Below are 18994 nucleotides of genomic sequence, written 5' to 3'. Positions count from 1 at the left end.
TTTCGACATGAATTGTTACTCGTGCAGACAAAAAATTGATTGATTCAAAAAATGATTATACTTTTTACAAAAAAAAATTAACAAAGAACTTGCTCTTGAGCAGTGAATTGCCTTCTTATAGGCCTAAATGAAAGCATTCAGTGGTGGATTGGGTAATTGGCTGCATTGTGTTTCTTTCCCACGAGACCTTGCTCCCAGGCCTGCGCTGGTCCTCACCTCAATGTGCTGGAACATGTAGGGGTGGTTGCAGATCTTCTTCAGCTGCATGATGGTGTTCATCAGCGTTTTTGCACCTCCTTTTCCCTGTGAAAAAGAAAACAAAAAGCAACAATAAACCAAGCAGAAGAAAGAGAACTGTGTGATGAGAAGGTTCCGGGTGACAAAGAAAAAATGAATGCTCAAACGCCCCAAAATGTCCAAAAATATATCAAGGGTGCAAGTGCGCAGATATCTTCAAAGAATCAGAAAAGCACATTGGATGCACAATGCTGTGAAACTTCCTTGGTCTTTATTATATTGGTCTCTGGTCTCTCTGTTGATGCAATTTGAGACAAGGAAAAAAACACAGCAAATTTCTCCTTGGAGAGCATCCTTCATTGCTGTTCCTAAACCTTTAGAGAACAAAGGACAGGAAACAATTTGTGTTCTTTTTAGCAAGAAGAACCCATCTCATATCTTGTTGCATTTATCCAAGATGTTTGTGAATAGGATGCCTTTTGGTAACACGAAATGGCTGGTTTCGCCTTATTTATGTGAGCGCAATTGTAGGTTTCTATTTCAGCCATGGCTTTTTCCATATTCTACATGAATTTTCCATTGTCTAAGTCGTAACCTTTTTTCAGTATGCCAATTTTAGATTTGAAATTCTAATCGTCACAAAGCCTTCTCCGGAATGGCTGCCCTTTCTCCAGATCCTGGCTCTAATTGTACCTTTTTGTCTTTCTCTGAGCCGTCAGTCAGGAGGATGCCTTTGCCCTGCATGTGCCGGTACAGGACCTTCTGAATGGCAGACATGTCGCATTTGATGACGTACTCCACCTGGAAGGAGACGGACACAGGTTACGCACGAATCAGCTGAGCTGTAGCAACGAGGCCACGCCATTAATGGGAGGTCCCCACCTTTTCGGGCAGCTGGGACTCCACCTCCTTCTTCAGCCTGCGAAGCAGGAAGGGGCGGAGCACCTTGTGCAGGCGGCGGATGATCAGGATGGTCTCCTCCTCGTTCAGGTCCACCTGACAGGAAGTGATGTAAACTGTGATTACAAAGGAGGTTTTTCATAGTCTCATCTATCCTTGAATCTGTAAGTGCTCTGATCTGTGGGCTCATTATTAACATTCTAACAGAAACCAGAGCCTCTACAACTGCCATAGCAACATAGATGGCACTTGAACCCCCTCTTACCTCTTAGACAAGTAAGAATGGAAGACAGAAGGCAAACAGGAGCTGAATGCGTATTAATAACATAGAGTGTGTGTGTTCTGCAGCAGTCTTGTCAGTTTTTTCTTTTTAAGGTTTTGTAGCAGGTGTTTACAAAAGCCCACAAGCCCCTTGTGTCCTTTCAAGAACGTTCCAAGAACATACCACTCAGTACTTTACAAGAATATACCACTACAATCTGGCTGGCACTGGCCAAATGCACCAATCAATTGACAAACACAGCTGAGTATAAAGCCGGACCAGGGTCGTACCCTCTCTCCGGTCATGGCGAAGGGGGCGTTGAACCACTGCTCGAAGGTGCTGCAGCTCTTGAAGATGGTGGGCAGCAGGAAGTTGAGCAGGGCCCAGAGCTCAGGCAGCTTGTTCTGCAGCGGTGTGCCGGTCAGCAGCAGCCTCCGCGGGGCCACATAGTGCGTGTTCAGCACCTGCGTCAGCTTGCAGTGGTGGTTCTTCATGCGGTGGCCCTCGTCCACGATCATGTACTTCCAGCGGATCTGAGGGGGGGAGAGAAAGCGGCAGGGCCGGAGTCAGTGCCTGCAGAAGCAGCTGCTACTTTGCCTATTGGGGCGAGTCAGGGAGTTTTTCCCAAATCACGGTGCAGCTCACCTTGGCGAGGATGTGCTTGTCCTTAATGATGTACTCATAGGTGGTCAGGAGAACATTGAACTTCCCGCTGCGGAGCTGAGGGACCAGAGACCTTCGCATTGCGGGCGTTCCCTGTACCCAGGGGATGCAGAAAATGAGTCCACCAGTATCAACAGATGAATAGAAAAAAACTTTTACAGTTAATGAGTGCATAACGTCTATTTACAATCAATTTGTTTACACTACCATAATGAGTATAGAATTTACACTTTTGAAGACTCTGAGGGGTGTTTGCTTGTTAGTAAGGCAGTTACTATGAAAATAATGAAATGAGGCAATCAAAAAAAGTTCCCTCTAGAATGATACCCATAGCTCCATTCTACAAACCTTGTAGGCAATTTTAACCACAGATGGCGACCACTTATCCAGCTCATACACCCAATTGGACAAAGTCCTGGAAGAAAATTAAAAAATATAAACATGCACTCCTGTTCTGGTCTGGTAATTGGTTTTAAATATGTTCCTGTGCAAAAATAAGCTGACAGAGATCTTGAAAGTCTCACACTACCAGCTGAATATCTGAAAAACGTGCCGGTACATTGCATTTAATGCTACAGATTCTGCAACAGCTCAATCCCATGGTAAAAAGCACATATGGATAGAGATAGGGAAAGTGTCTGAGATTCAGTGACTCATGGGGGATGAGATTATGCTGACATCCGTGGCACCAAGCAACTTGCTGTCTGAAAGATTCTGCTGAGACAGGTCTATTGCTGGGGCATAACTCCAAGCTGTCATAGTAATTTGACGTCATTTTAAAGTCTTCAGTTAGCAGCGGATTTAACACATGACCTCCCAGTTCCAAGTAAGAAACTAAGTGTCCACTGGACTTTTGCACAATTACAGAACTTGAAATTCAGATAAGAGTGGAAAATCAGCTTTAACCAAAATGGAGACTTTTGGCATTAAAAGTGGTGCTGTATTAGCAGCTGTGGGCTGTGTGACTCACGACAGAGGGACGATGATCAGGTACGGTCCATTGAGCCGTTTGTGCTCCATAAGGTAGGTGATGAGTGCTAAGGTCTGGATGGTCTTCCCGAGGCCCATCTCATCAGCCAAGATCCCGTTCAGGTTGTTATTGTACAGAGACACCATCCATTCCAGGCCTTGAATCTAAGCATGGACAGACATTTAATCGACTTTTACTGGTTTCCATGGCAAAATAAGGCATAAATATAACATACAGAGAGCTGTTTAAATAAACTTCAAGAACAGAACATTGACATGCAGTATCTATTCTGGTCAGAAACAGCATTTTCCAGCTCTTATTAGAAAAAAATGAGTATACATTCTTAACATCAAAGAGAAAACATGAAACAACTGATAAATATCCATGACAAAGCTAATCGTACACCATTTTTTCATGCCTCTTTCAAACAAAAAGGCCCTATACCCTCTGTGCTAAGCCACTGTCCACCTCTATTGAACATGTACCTTTTATCTACTTCCTTCTTCAAGAGTTTGTAATTTCTACTGGGAAAAAAATCACAATGGGTTTCGCACACATAAGAGCGGAAGCACAAAGTAAATACCCACATTGTAAATACCCACAATATTTTCAATTACAGAGTATAAACTATGTTTGGCACTGATGCATGTTAGAATATGGTTGGTAGCATCCTGTCTGTACCACTTCTTACACCACTATTAGCTGCACTTCATACTCGCAGTTTGTGAGTGGCTCTGGATAAGGGCATCGGCTAAATGACGGTAAAGTAACGTAATGCAAATATAAAGAACAAGAGAGAAAGATTTCATGGCAAAAAGCAGAGCAGTAAATGAATCTAGGCAGTTAAATCTCACCCAGGTAGGTATTTGTCTAAAGCACTGTATTTGTTAGCGCTCTCATCTCATGGCTTTGCTATGACAGCTTCCCGTGGTGCTGGTGAGACCTGACCAGCATCCACGATGGAAGCTGTGGAATAATGGCTAAAAGGCTGAAGAGGGATTATTAGGATCAGTGTTAAGCGCTGCGTCACATCAGCATTTCAGAGAGACACCGACAGCCCTACAATCAAACACAAAAGCTCCTCTCTGCTAGTGTCTGACCCTGGTATTACATCCACCAACCTCAGGTCAGTTGGCTCCTTTTTTTTGGGCTTTAATCAGAAGCTATCGTCACAACAGCGAACTCAGAGCAGGCTTCGCCCACTGTAATGCAAATCACTGAACCCCAAATTAGTTTGAATATATTTAAATGTAGTTAAAGACATAGCGCACAGCTGCATTTTTGTTTCATACTGAATTTTAAAATGGCTGCATATTCCCTGTTGGTTGGGCTTGGGCTATTTTACTTGCACTTGCGCTTTCTGCTCTCACCTGGGACAAAGCGGACAAAGCACCACTCTGGCGCCACCACTGTGAGGCGATGAGCACTGCATCCCAGCTTTAGGCATCTGCCCTCCCCCCCGCCACCCTTCTTTCGGCTGAGGCCCCAGCATTCTACCTGGTACTGCTTCAGCGTCCCGTTGACAAGCAGCGACGACTGCTTCTCCACTCTCTCGGTGACGGCGTGAGCTACTCCGTAGTACGACTGAGAGGACGTCTCACCAGTCTGCAGGTTGTACTCGTCATCCACGTCCTGCTTGGCAGATCTTGGGGGAGAGGGCAGCGCAAGGTGAGCGCAGCATAACCGGGTAGTTTGGCACAGACCGGAAAAGATGCTGAGCCGCAGAAACCCAACTATGCGCATCAAATTGCACATAAAACGGCTCAGACGTGCTCCAACTTCACAGAGCTGCGATTCAATAAGACCTGAACTTGATTAGCAGACAAACAGCCTGCAGCTAAAAAGCTTTAACTCTTTAACACCAACGCTAAGAGATCAGTGGCCAAAAAAGCGTCACAACACTACGTGTAACGAAGAGGAAGCGCTGTCATTTTAAAGCACCATTTTGGATTCATCTGAGGCGGAGGTAGGGTGACGAGGAGGAGAGGAAGGGGAAGGGGAAGGGGCGGGGGGGGGGGGGGTTACGCACTCGATGATGTGCTTTGCTGCCGTCTCTGACACCTCGTCGCTGTTGGGATCGATGATCTTCTTCTCCTCCGACTCGGCCCTGGAGACCACTTCGTCTTCATCCTACGCGAGCAGAGAGATCACAGTGAGTGGTGCGTTTTCAGACGCGCCAGGCGCTCGTCAACACATGAGAGGGGAACAGAAAGCACAGAAGCCAGCGGTGCCGTTCTCTGTGGGTGCAGAGCCAAAGGGAACAACCAGGGGAGACGGGGGAAGCTGTCAGCACCCAGCCTCACAGACAAGGGGATGAGAGCGAAGGCCTTCTTTAAACTCACCGGGTTGTCACTTTTAATGAGGGGGAGAAAAATACGCACCTCCTCCTCAAACTCCGAGCCGCTTTCTTCGCTGTCTGACCGCGGGGCGACTTCATATCTTTTAAATGCAGAAAAAAGGGAAAAAAAATGTTTAAAGAGTTCTCTTTTTCAACAAGAAAGATATCATCAGAAACAAACCAGACACAGAGACACATTCACGTTTATATAACCATGGTTCCAGCTTCAGCCCCAGCTCTTGCAATATACTTTAAATGTTAATCTTTAATAAATGGTCACAGGATCAACAAAAGATGTCCTCCCTCATCAACACCCACTGCAGACAGCATAAGTAAACTATGTTATGTGGGAAATGCATGCTGGGAAAGATGGAGAAAGATTCACTGTCACGTACACCAAATAAATAACTCATCACAAACTACGCTGAGAAGATTTTTTTAAGACAGGGTTCATACACATTTTTGCCAATAAATTTCCATGAGTTTTCCATGACTTTTCCATGCCTTTGAGGCAAATTTTCATGACCATATATTCTCTGAAACATCCGTGTATACATGAAAAATAAGAATAAAAAATTTACCACATTATACCACATTAGATTGGTATACATTATATTTACCAGAGTACAGTATTTACTACGGTACATAAACTAAACTTAATGACAAGCTATATGGTGTGATACAAAAATAAACATTTATTTAAGTAACGCTGACACACCAATAAGATGTTTATAGAGTAAAATGTGTCAAACCCTGAGAACTCTATTGTGTAGCCCTAATTAACATAACTGGCTGGGAGGCAACGATGTTTGAAAAATAAATAAGTAAATAAAAGTGTCCAGTAACACTGACATTGACTTCAGTCTTTTGGAATACAAGATTTTAAACCAACTATGCCTCCTATTTACCATTAACCTAATTAAGCAATAACAGAAGATAACCTTCCCTGTTTGAATCCCCAAAAGCCAATCCACACACTCAGGTCGGAGTCTGATGTTACCCCACGCAGAGAATAACATGATCTGAACTGATCTGCCCGAACATTAAAGTATTGTTTAACCCTTTCGTGCGTACGGTCACACCGGTGTTAGCATAATCGCTAAACGGCTGATCACACCGGTGTGACCGTACGCGTGAAAGGATTAAATTGTGATTAGAACACGAGATTGGAAAAATTCTAGCTAATTTTAGCTATAAGGATTTAACATTAAAAAATATAGCAAATGCGGCGGTGAAAACTATCAGAAGCTTAAAACAGTGACATCTTTTTTATTGGTTGACTGGTTAACTTGTTGTGTTAGAAAACATCAAAAAAAAAATTTGTCATCCCAATGATTGCCATTATTATTATATCTGAAGTAAGTTTTATTGTTATCACTTTGGTGTGGCCACCTTCAATCAAACTCAACAAAGTGATTTGGTTTCTTCATTGATACAGATCTGGTTACAGTCATCACTCCAAGCATCTCCTGGTATTAATGCAAAGGCAACGCTGTGACTGTCTGTGTGTGAGTGGAGGGGAGGGGAATAGTGCCTCTTACCCAGGGTTCATCTCCAGCCAGGCCTCCAGCTGGCTGGACTTAGGCGCGTCGGTCCCCTGCAGTACCTTCCCAGTCTCCGTCTGGATGACTTTCACAGGGAGCTCGCTCATCTGACTGCTCTCATCTATCGGCTACACACAAAAAGTCAGACAAAGGTTTCCTTAGGCTTGCAGTAAGAATGCAAATCAAGTGTGCTGCTGCCTCCTCTTGTCACCTCTTGACCTCTTTTCAATAAGAGCTCTTTTTTTTTCTCCTCTCACCTCTCCGTCAGGCCCAATGGTCCCCAGGCCATCAGTATTCTCATCCAATTTCTAGGGATCAAACAGAAGAGATTACGATCAAACAGAACAGACTGTGTCAATCACATGTAGTAGGTCCTGGGAAGGTCTTCCCATGAATATTTCATCTGTGCAGAAAGCAGCAGAATGCAAGAAAATGCGGTCCCCTCACCTTCTTCTTCCTCCTCTTCTTCTTCTTCTCCTTGGCGGCCTGAGCGGCCTTGTGCTCGTACACCAGGTCGGTCAGGTTGGCCACGTACTCGTCGGTCTGCTGGAGCAGGTAGGCCAGGCGCTTGTCCTTCTTCTGGTCAATCAGTTTGCGGTACCCTTCCTCATCCTCAGCCTACGAGAGGACAACAGATCGAAGCTCCCTGCTGAACCAGCATCGACATGAAACCTCCAAAACTGCACAGGTGGCCTGACAGCACACAACACCGACACAACACTAAAAAAGCCCATGAACGTGACATTGTAATAGGGTGGCAAAAGTTTCATTGATCAACAAACAACGCCAATGCAAATACAGTGCGTCTCATAATGGTGTCAATCAGGCACATTTTTTTAACAGTAGCTAATAATCTTTAATAACAGGCTTTTGGTCCTAAGGTACGTTTATTCAGGCCCCACGCAAACCACGCACCATCAGCCTCCTCATCCTCTCTTTCTCGATACGCTCCGTCTCCTTCTTCTGCTCGCGCTCCGTGTTGGTGTGCCAGGTGGCGATGGCTTTGGACAGCTTCTGGATCTTGCCCGTGATGGACCGGTGGTATTCCTTGAAGTCTTTAGCATGCTGGAGTATGCTGTTCAGATATTCCTAAAGAGAGACAGCAGGAAACTGTCAGTGATTTCATCAAATTACTCGTCAATATACAGTGCTGTACAAAGGTTTTAGGCGCTTGTGAAAAAGTGATGTAGATTCAGAATGCTTTCAAAATAATGAAATGAATAGTTTTTAAAGTATGTATTAACAACATACAAAGTGCACGAAACAGAAAAATCAATAGTTATATCAATATTTGGTATGACCACCCTTGGCTTTCAAAACATCACCGATTCGCTTAGGTATACTTGTACACAGTTTTGTAAGGTACTCGGCAGGTAGGTTTTTCCAAGCATCTTGTTCCTCTATGAATTTTGGCTGTTTCAATTCTTTCTGCCTCTTCATGTAATCCCAGACTGACTCGATGATGTTGAGATCAGGGCTTTGTGGGGGCCACATCATCTGTTGCAGGACTCCTTGTTCCTCTTTTTGGTGAAGATAGTTTTTTATTACTCTGGCTGTATGTTTGGGGTCATTGTCATACTGCAGAATGAATTTAGGACCAATCAGACGCCTCCCTGATGCTATTGCATGATGGATAAGAATCTGCTTGTATTTTTCAGCATTGAGGAGGCCACTAATGCTGACCAAATCCCCAACTCCATTTGCAGCAATGCAGCCCCAAACCTGCAAGAACCACCACCATGCTTTACTGTTGCCTGCAGACACTCATCCTTGTAGCGTTCTCCAGCCCTTCGATGAATGAACTGCCTTCTTCTAGAGCCAAATATTTCAAATTTGGACTCATCGGTCCAGAACACCTGCTGCCATTGTGCTGCATCCCAGGTCTTGTGTTTTCGTGCATAGATGAGTTGCTTGGCTTTGTTTCCACGTCCGAGGAATGGCATTTTGGCTGCAAGTCTTCCCTTGAGACCACTTCTGACCAGACCTCTCCGGATTGTAGATGGGTGTACCAGGGTCCCTGTGGTTGCTGCCAGCTCTGAGCTGATGGCACTGCTTGACAGCTTCCGATTCCGTCTGTGATAGACCTTGCTGATGCAGGATGACCACCTTGTGTTGTGTCTCTGTGCTCACCCTTGCCATGGTGTTAGATTAGCAATCTGTTCTGCAACCTCACCTTTTCAGTATGGCTGATCCTCACTCAGTTTTATTCCCTCTACACAGGTGTTTCTGTTTCAGTTAACAATTGTGGTTAAACCTGCTCATGTTGCTAATGATTACCACCTGTTTTGTTTAGTTGTTTGGTATAGTTGTTTTATCATGCATTAGAGTATATGCCTACAAAAAAAAGGTTTGGAGGGTATGGAAGGTTTTGTGTTAGTTTGCCACTTTCTTTATTTAGTTTTAGTGGCACATTTCACTACTTTCAAAACAAACGTTCGGAAATCTAACATATGATATTTGTTATTGACACGTTAATGGAGAAGACAGAAAAGAACTGTTTTAAGACAAATGTTTTGTGAAAAATCTTACATGCCTAAGACTTTTGCACGGTACTGTATGCGATGGAACCGTGTTAAACATTTCAACTGATTGAAAAAACGTATATTTAGAGTCTTGAAAAAAAATACTTTTTTTTTTTATCCATACAAAAAACATTAATCAAATGCACTTTTCCATATCAACTGCGTAAGGCGAGCTAGTCATCAGGATTAGTTGTCAATATGCCTTGTATTACATCTTTGCAATGTGAGCCCATGTCTTATGCTAATTTGGTAAATCTAATTTCTATGCATAGCTAGCATTTACTTTCAAAAATAACCATGTCTTCCAAAATGATGTCCGACAAGTCACCACAGCAACTGTGAGTTTTACTATTCTCACAAGAAGGGAACTGAAAAAACAAAGATACTATCTGTTCGTCAGAAAGCGCACAAAAAAAAAATCAGCTGTCACAATGGCAAAACAATAAGACTACAGCCCAGCTGAAGACACAATGAGGAAAACGCAGTATGACAAACATCTGTGGATGCACACTCCCTGTCCAAACGAATAACACAAATAGATGGAGATCCTGAGCAAGGCTGTTTAAACTGATATATGGTATTTGCCAGCATCGATCAGTTTGTGCAACGAAGCAGTGTACCTCAACCTACGTCTTTGGGCAACATGAACAAGGCAGTGCGGAGGGTTTCCTCACACTTGCTGGTAAACAGCACATATACATGTGAATAAAGCGTTGTGGCACAAGCGTCTGGCTCGGGGTGTCCCGCTCGGGGTGTCCCCCTCCGGGCGTACCTGATGTTTCTGCCGCCGCTTCCTCTCCTGCTCGATCTTCTGCTGCTTCTCCAGCTTCTCGGTCATGCGCGCCTCCCTCAGGGTCTGCCGCTTGCTGCGCTTGTAGGCCTTGGAGTTGAGCGCCGTCTCCAGGGTGGTGTCCCGCCGCATGCAGGCCACCACGTCCTGCCTCAGCTGCGGGACGGAGAGACAGAGAGGGGACGAGCTGAACCCGGGCGGTGGCTTACAACCAGAGCCGAGCTCCTGAGCCTCACTGTACAACAAGCCGGTCTTTCCAAGACTAAAGATGTTCAGATGTTCCCTGCTTCACTTTAGACTTACCAACGTACAACTACTGCTAATACGCTGAACAACATGTGACGATTTATAGTGGAGTCATAGACCCTGGGATCCTTCCAGATGAAACTCTACAGAGTACCAGACACACTCTAGGCAAATGATAAGCACAGCCTGTGCTTATTATATGTCCTCACACTTTCACTCTTGAAAACAGAATTATTATAAGATTTTGCTTCAATGTGTGAACTAATGAGATGTTGCTTAATTTCACATAACAGCTGCTGTCCTTGAAACAATTGTTCAGTATCTGCAGGGAAAAACAGATGCTGTAGTAGCAGCGGCAGATACTGTGTTCCATACTTCTGACAGAGAGCAAATCCGAGGCATACCTGCCGCTGGAAGTTGAGCAGTCTTAAGGCCTTTAATTCCACAGTGGCTTTAGTTCTCAAGTCAGGGGGCAGAGAACCAGGCAAATTCTCCAGCTCTTGAATTCTATGGGCAATCCTGGCCTGAAGCCTTTAAGACAGATGGGAACAGGAAGAAAAAAATAACTACTTGGCTTCTTTCTCCCTCTAGTGGGGAAACATCATTACTGCAGGAGCAGCTAACAGTCTGAGTCAGTCAGGCAGTTGGTAAAGGATAACATAATCAAGAGAACACCAAACAGAATTCCTAAATAGACAATGTATTAGTTCAACACCAATGAATTATAAATGTGAACAGACTTACAACTGTTTGAAAACACTTTTTCTGTTTTAAAAAGTGTCTATTAGCAAATGAAACCAGTAATCCATGTCTAAACATTTATGCATTTGTATAAAACTGGGATCACCACAGAGTTTGTCACAATACCATAAAATACCATTTCAGATTAACTTGTACTTCTCAGCTGTTACATGTGGATTCCTGCTACAGAAACGGTGAAAAAACACTGACATCTAAACAAACTGGGGCTGGATTACACTTTAACTTAGGTCACACAGACGTCTAATGTTTTCTAAACACCTCTGCTGCTTCACAGCAGAGAAAAACCAAACTTGTTGATGTTATCATGCCAATCTAAGTTGTGTGCAGGGCTCAGAGAACGGGGGCTCCTTTGAGGCCCCCACCAGCCTGCTGGCCTCTAACTGACAGCCCAACTCGGGGGCTGCAGAGGGCTGTGCAGTAAAAGCCTCAAGATCAGAGGAAACGAGGGCACCCTGAGTAGCGCTCACACGCCCGCCTCACCTCAACCGATAATCAAACAAACACAACCAGACCAACAAATGGCTCTGGCACAGCGGAAAAAAAAAACTGTTCAGACAGTCTTAATGATCCAGGAGAAAAAAAACAAACCGTACTAAGAATTGTGGTGTTCAATTACTTAATGGCTGAGAGAAGCTCAGCTTTTATTTGTTGAGTCCTTCCTCTGTGATCAAAAAGCGGCTTTACAAGGCTGCTTCCATTAGCCACAGTGACCTGCAGGTCGACAGCCCCAGAGAACAAAGGTCTATCTAAAAAATAAACAGTGTTTCCTTAAATTACCTGGAAGGGATGTTCGATGTATCAGTCATCTAATCCTTTTCCACCCTGCTTCTCCCACAGTGCCTACACACTAGCAATCACTGCAACTGCTAGCTACAAAATTAGCACCTGGTTCAAGTGGAAATGGTTCGGCTTGACAGATATTAATATCCCAAAATGAATCTGTAATGTCAAAAAAATTAGCAACTGTCTTTTCCTGTGTTCTCCTACTATAATTCACATTTACATTTACATTTATTACTTTGACGCCTTTATCCAAAGTGACTTACAAGTGAGGCAAAGTACAACAAAAAAGCCAAATAAGGTGACATTTACCTCACAACCACACCTCATCTGGACTGGGCTGTGAGTGGAAATAGTTATTTTATCGCAACTAGTTTTAATTACACCTGGATACATGCAACTGGAAACAAGGCATAAGCCTATTCTGTATCCGCATTCAAACACAATCAGGCTGAGACAAGGGTGATCTGGGTGTTGGAGCCTTTACGCCGCACTCCTGAGTTACCTGTACTCCCTCTCCTGCAGGATCTCGACAGGGTCCAGCCCCTGCGGTTTCTGGATGGGCGTGATGCGGTTCTGCTTCTGCTGCAGCTGGATGATAGGGGACGGCTGGCCCGGGGGCTGCTGGGTAACGGAGGTGCTGGGCATGGGCGGCGGCACGGCCGTCGGCTGCGGGGGAGCCGGTGAGGGCCTCCCGCTGGTGGCCGGAACGGGAAGCTTCTGCGGGGTGCTCGGAGCTTCCGCGCTTTGTCCTGGAACGCACCCAAGTCATTATACACTCTACTCTCAGCTTCTAAAACTTTACTAAACCTTCCAAGAAATCAGAGATCAGAGATAAAAATCTTTGCATAAAAACACCAGATAATGAGAGCAATCGGGAAACAAATGAAAGTTTTGAAAGAACATAAAACAAATCAGTCTTCTTATGTAACATGTACACACATCATAAATCATGTACTTAATGTATCATTTGGCTATATTTTCCCCAAAAGACAAATTTTAAATACAGGATGTATTAAACACACACCTTCTGGCCAGGGTTTAGGCCCTGCCATAGGGGCATGTCCTTGCATTCCTGGGGCGGGACATGGTCCTGATGGAGGCCCGCCCATGGGATGCACTGGCATACCTGTAGACACAGCAACACTGAATATGCACGTAATAAAGAGGAAAGCCGACTAAGGCAGACCTGGAATGACAATGCAGACATCAGCAGGCACATTACGCATACATTTTAACATAAGAAACTCATCTAAACATCGTCCAACAAATTTCAATTAGCTGCACATTACTTCCTTCTGTATTCAGTCAATTTCTGACCTTCTTTTATTTGATATAGCACTCACTACCATCAAATTGTTACAGGACATTTTACAGTGTGTGATTTTCACAAGAAAACAATCAGTAAAAACCAAATGAGTCTAAACAGGAAAGACAGAAAGTTAACACCCTGACCTTTTTAAAAGGTGACCAAGACGTAACCTATAACAGAGTGCTGTGCAGGGCTCTCACCTGGAGGCCTGTTGTAGGGGGTGTTGACTGGCTGCTGCTGCATGGTCGGCAGGCTCCTCTTGCCCTGCACTGCCAGCTGCAGGTTCTCAGGCAGGGGCTGCCCCCGGCCCAAGATCTTGTAGGCCAGGATCTGGGCCCGCAGCTGCTGCAGCTGGACCGGGCTGAAGGCAGAGGGCCCACGCCCCTGCTGACCCATGGACTGGGGGTCGACGGGCATCATTGGGCCGGACTGCGCGGGGGGCATCTGGGGGGGTGTGGGCCCCCCTCCTGACATCGGGCTGGAGGCGTGTTCAGGGACTCCCATGGGGGATGGGTGAGGGGACATGTAACCTGTAGCCAAAACAGTGTTTTGAGTTCCAAAACAAAACAGAAAGTAACAAATGGCCCTTAACAGCTGTTGTGGACAGCAAAGGGAAAAGCCTAGCCATAGGGCATCTGAAAAGGTGTGATCTGTTCATGTCAATGACATGAGGCCTCGCACAATACCCGCGTGATGTAGATATTGTGCCCATTGGTCTGCCTCTCTTACTTTTTAAGAGAATTTAGAAAGTATGTGTTTATGATCTATTTAGTAAGAAGGTTTCCTGGTCAATTCTTCAGTACCATTCTTTTGAAGTTCAAAGTTCAAAAGTTCAAAGTTCAAAGTTTATTGTCATATGCACAGTAAAGAAACAAGTTCCCTGTACAATGAAATTCTTCCTTTGCCTTCCACTTATGAATGCCGTTAAGAGTAAGAATTTTTGAATTCATTACATCAAATATTACACAATTATTTAATTTTAACTGTAATTAGATTACAGTCATTTCCCTAAATTAAAAGAACACATTGCCTGATTTCTTACTGGATTATCCTAAATACAAATATACTGGGTTGTCCCAAAAAAAAAACCTAACTACCCTCCCAAAAAAAAGAAAATAATAAAACAAAACATATTTGTTGAGCACCAAATTCGAAATGCATATTGCTTTAAACTTAACACAACATCTTCCTATGGAATCTCTGTTAGCATTAATATATGATCCATTTTATGAAACACTGCTAACCATGCTAACCATGCGTGCACTATTATGTGTAAATTCTCTCAGCCATAAAGAAGACGCTAAGCTTCACCCACTCAGTGATTTCTGAGAGATGGATAGATGTTTTCACTGTAGTCAAGTGATTTCCTTTTTTGTCCCCATTCAGACATAAGCCACATGATGCTCATCTGAGCACTGGCTGCTGTCTGCCCTCTGTGCATTAGCTAGATGTATAAACAGATGTATAAATAGCATTGCTGGTGGGAGCGCTTTCTGAGTTAAGAATTCCAGACAACACACTCTCAAGGGTTTTTTTTGCTGGCCAACAGATGTATCTGTCTTGATTCAGTCAAAAGTTCCTTTCTGAAGCTCAACGGTTTCTGTATCATGGTATACTCACCTGGCAGCACGCCAGGCCACTTGTCAGGTGTGTCACAAACAGTGTGTTCCTTTAGAAGTGTGCCCTACTTCAAAGCAGTCTAATCTCCCCCAGTTTTTATTTATGTACTGCATAACGACAGCCTACAGATTAACGGTACAATAAAGTAATAAACTATAACTGTGGTGACTTCACTGAGATATGAAGGTCCAGGGCCTTGTTCAGAATTGCTAAGAATCTTCAAAAGGAGAATACTCTCCATAGAAGACAGCCCTATGGCTAACCTGTCAGCGAGCTAACCACTTTGGTCTGCTGGTAGCTGTTTCTCAGCTAGCTGACAACACTGCGGGACAGTTTAATTTAAATGACTGTAATGTTAACGTAAAGGACAATAATGTTCATAATAGGCAATAGTCAAATGTAACTAGCTATAAACAAAAAAAACCCTTAACCCTTTAAAGCTAACCACTTTAGTGATAGCTGAAGAAAGCCAGGTGTCCTTGCTTACAACCCCTCTGCCCATGTGCACATATCTTTACTATCCTACTCTACACAGACTCTAATCCAAACTAGGGAAAAGCTATGAGAAAATAAGAATGCTGCCAAAAATAGCATGTTAACAAAGAGGGACTTGCTGTGTATCTATATTTGTCCAGCTCTAGCCTAGCACATCTTGTCAAAGAACATGTCAAAATTTCCAAAGCTCCAGGATCACCAACTTGCTAATTTTGTCCCCAGATTTAAAGACTTTTACTTCAAATGTTTACACATGGAAGCTGCAAGACTATTTTTCTTTATAACGGGTTACCAGAGGCACATGCATATACATGTTTATCACAGCACAGTGCCCCAAAATAGAGAAGATATGAGAAAAAAAAACTAAATCTCACTCTGGATAGCCTCTGGCTCATCCTCTTCAGATACCTGTTTAGCAAAAGAAACTGTTGGATGGCAGCCTGGTGACTTTTTGCTCTGTGGAGCTGGCAACACTAGAGCAGGCCCTTTACCTTGACTGTGCTGGTCCATGGGGCTCTGAGGAGGACCCATTCCACTGTGCAGCGACCTCATGCCCATGGTCTTCATCTGGCCAAAGTGCATCTCCTCACCCATTCCTTTGTCATGCATACCTTCCATGGGCTGAAACCAAATAATTGTTATTAGAATGTGTGTCAGGTTTGTTTCAGTTATTAATGATTAACATCAGAGTAATGCCTATGGTTAAATAAATGCTGGCCTTGAGCACTGTGACATCAATTTTACTGTCAGTAAAATGAACAATATGCATGTAGGCATGAACAAAGCACTTTTCATTTCCACATCAAATACAGGAAGACCCCAAGGTAAAGCCGTGAGCGGAGAATTACAAATGTCTAACGGCTTCACCTGTCCAAGATACATCTAAGACATCACTATAAATCCAGTATACTTTTTACTTTTCTGAGGGCAAATTAAAGTATTTTTCTGACCGTCCCTCATGAGTCTGGAACACAATGTATTTTGCACTGTACCTTGTGCATCTGATGCATGCTATCCTGTGGGTAATCCCCTGGCCCCTGGCCCGGAATGCTGTGTGGAACACTTGGTGGGCCAGGACTGGGACCCATCATGCTGTGCACAGAACCTGGAGAGGGGCCCGGACCAGGACTTGGCCCCAGAATCGGTCCTGGAGACAGGCCCGGCCCAGGAGAGGGGCCGGGGTGGGACATTCCACCCGATGGGTCGGTAGGAGTTGACATCTGTGACAATGTCACCCAGATCTTCTACAAACCTTTAGAGACGTAATAATGAAATCAGTACACCAAAAATGTCTAAACTCTAATGTAACACTCACACAGGGAAATATAACAATGTGGCATTTAATCTGTCTTACATTATTTTACCAAAACAATTAAGTGAACGCAGGGGTGGACACCTAAACCTAGAGATGTAATAATGAATTAGTAATGAGATTATGCCTTTACATTATACATTCATACATAACTGCACTCTGCAGAAATCTATCTCTTATTAACTGTTGTACCAAAGCAATCGAATGAACGTCTGATCACCAATATTAAGGCAAGAGTAGACAAAACTTTTCTTAGAAAAAAGGACGTCTTAAATAAAAATCTAATAATATAAATATATATTATATGTTTGTGTTAAGCGTAAAACGGGATTAGATGCCCTGTTGTTTTTTTTTTTTTTTTTTTGGGGGGGGGGGGGGGGTGTAATTAAGTAATATGGTGTGTGAGACGGCTGAAATTAAGAAAGGTTCATAAAACATATCAGAATCCGACAAACCAATAAAATACGTCAAAAGCCTAGCTACGGACGAGAGCTATCTTGTGTATCACTGCAGCGTGAAGCGTGCCCCAATTTACATAACAAAAAAGCCATTCATCCAAGCTGTATAACTCACAGCGACACGCCTCTCAGCTGACCCCTTAGACTGCGAAAAGGTACATCAAAGCTAGAAAACGAATGGCATATGCCAACACTCAACGACCCACATGTCATGTTCTATTAATAAACGAAACGCGCTCAGGTTACAAACAAGGTAGATTCTTAACTAGTGTCATTTATGCTAAGTGACTGTTTGTACATCTCCCCCTGCATATTTAAACACAGCATTTTTTACATGTATAAACGTGTGTAATTCCGATTATACATACATATATATATATATATATATATATATATATATATATATATATATATATATATATATATATATGTACATAGCGTGTGTGTGTAATTTTTCCCTTTTGTACGCGGCCTGCAAACGTTACTTAAACTGTCAAATTTCCGAAAAAGGAAAAAAGGGCGAATTAGCTTCCGTTTAATTTAAAGGTGGCAACCTAAGTTAGCGAGTTAGCTACATAACTGTAACAATAAATGGTGGTTGCTAACGCTAGCTAGCTGTAAATTCGATATCGACATTTTCACACATCAGTGTTTCTCCTTTGACATCCACATGGCACAGCGAGGGCGATCAACAACATGTCTGTTAGCTTTGCTGTTCACTTCCTGAGTGAAATATTAGCTTGCTGGCTATAGCATGCTAGCTAGTTCGACCACAGGCCTCAACTTGTTTCACCCTTGTAAACTTCATCCTTTAACTTCAGCTAATGTCAGCGCACTGGCTACGTCTTTCCTAAATAAAAATATAGGGGATTTTTTTCTGTCCTAGTCAATTGCACATTGATCGCTATGTCAAGCCCCTTGATCTTTTATGGAACCGAAAAATGCGGGTTTCAAAAATGCGCCTGCTTACTGTACCAGCTAGGAGAGGCAGCGAGGGCACTGCTATATTTTGGGAAGGCTCCGCTGATTGGATCATGATGGCTTCCCCGACTGCCTGGCTCTCTATGCTCTACACTCTTAATTTACCTATCGCAGCTCATCAAAATCTAGGGAAAGTTAACGCAACGTTAAATTTACCCCGAACCGTAAATATGGCATGTGCCAGTAACATTGTCAACTTTTGAATTTTACCGTGAAAGTAGGTCGACACACAAACAAATGTACCACGCTAGCATCAATAATAAGTTCAAAAAGCAAGCGCTAACACCACACGCCAGCATCAGATTTTACTGTAATGTGAGCTACTAACTAAATGCACAATCCTCTTTATATAACCATTACAAACACATACAATGACATGTCTTAAAATAAAAGGAGAATAAGTCCCGTTTACCTTACTGGAGAATAAAAAGAAATTGCAACCTAAAATAATATTTCAGCTTCAAAATATGACTGCCATCAACAGTTCCCCTCCCCCTCTATTTTGCTGACATCTTCAAGTTCAGATTTTTTACATGCGTAATTCCGATTGGTTGATATGACAGGAAATACCGCCTATCCTGGTGAGTGATTTGCACAAAAACCTATCAGCTGCTTTTTTGCCTTGTTGGGCGTAACCCTCCAGCCGTCAGCTGCGCAGAAAGTACTGGAACAGTGCAAGCAAGCCAGAAAAAGTCCCCGATTTGGGAATGGGACTGTGCGGCCACAGAGCAGTACGACGAGAAACTAAAGGAGCCATTCATTTTAAATTTAGTTCATTTCCAGACCGTTGTGATAAGAACTG

The 18994-nt window shown here is 43.5% G+C and overlaps 1 protein-coding gene across 4 annotated transcripts in view; it reads right to left on the bottom strand.

Moving 5' to 3' along the window:
• The window catches only part of smarca2 (SWI/SNF related, matrix associated, actin dependent regulator of chromatin, subfamily a, member 2), a 35680-nt gene extending 16994 nt beyond the window's left edge, over nt 1–18686 (bottom strand). For all 4 annotated transcript variants that reach the window (XM_036526093.1, XM_036526096.1, XM_036526094.1 and 1 more), the window contains exons 1-22: nt 18605–18686; nt 16434–16693; nt 15933–16062; nt 13527–13856; nt 13042–13143; nt 12520–12766; nt 10877–11003; nt 10209–10382; nt 7830–8003; nt 7362–7532; nt 7172–7222; nt 6912–7042; nt 5414–5471; nt 5062–5162; nt 4530–4677; nt 3033–3196; nt 2411–2477; nt 2045–2155; nt 1690–1932; nt 1120–1233; nt 931–1038; nt 217–303 (exon numbers count right to left, since the gene is read on the bottom strand). In XM_036526093.1, the coding sequence (XP_036381986.1) occupies nt 217–303; nt 931–1038; nt 1120–1233; nt 1690–1932; nt 2045–2155; nt 2411–2477; nt 3033–3196; nt 4530–4677; nt 5062–5162; nt 5414–5471; nt 6912–7042; nt 7172–7222; nt 7362–7532; nt 7830–8003; nt 10209–10382; nt 10877–11003; nt 12520–12766; nt 13042–13143; nt 13527–13856; nt 15933–16062; nt 16434–16661 (3066 nt within the window). In that variant the 5' untranslated portion in view covers nt 16662–16693; nt 18605–18686. The remainder of the gene's footprint in view (nt 1–216; nt 304–930; nt 1039–1119; nt 1234–1689; nt 1933–2044; nt 2156–2410; nt 2478–3032; nt 3197–4529; nt 4678–5061; nt 5163–5413; nt 5472–6911; nt 7043–7171; nt 7223–7361; nt 7533–7829; nt 8004–10208; nt 10383–10876; nt 11004–12519; nt 12767–13041; nt 13144–13526; nt 13857–15932; nt 16063–16433; nt 16694–18604) is intronic.
• Between the last annotated feature and the right edge of the window lie 308 nt (nt 18687–18994).

Source organism: Megalops cyprinoides, chromosome 4 (genome assembly GCF_013368585.1).
Source record: "Megalops cyprinoides isolate fMegCyp1 chromosome 4, fMegCyp1.pri, whole genome shotgun sequence".
NCBI lineage: Eukaryota > Metazoa > Chordata > Actinopteri > Elopiformes > Megalopidae > Megalops > Megalops cyprinoides.
The sequence above is the reverse complement of the archived record's forward strand: the minus strand, read 5'-3'. Positions and strand labels throughout refer to the sequence as shown.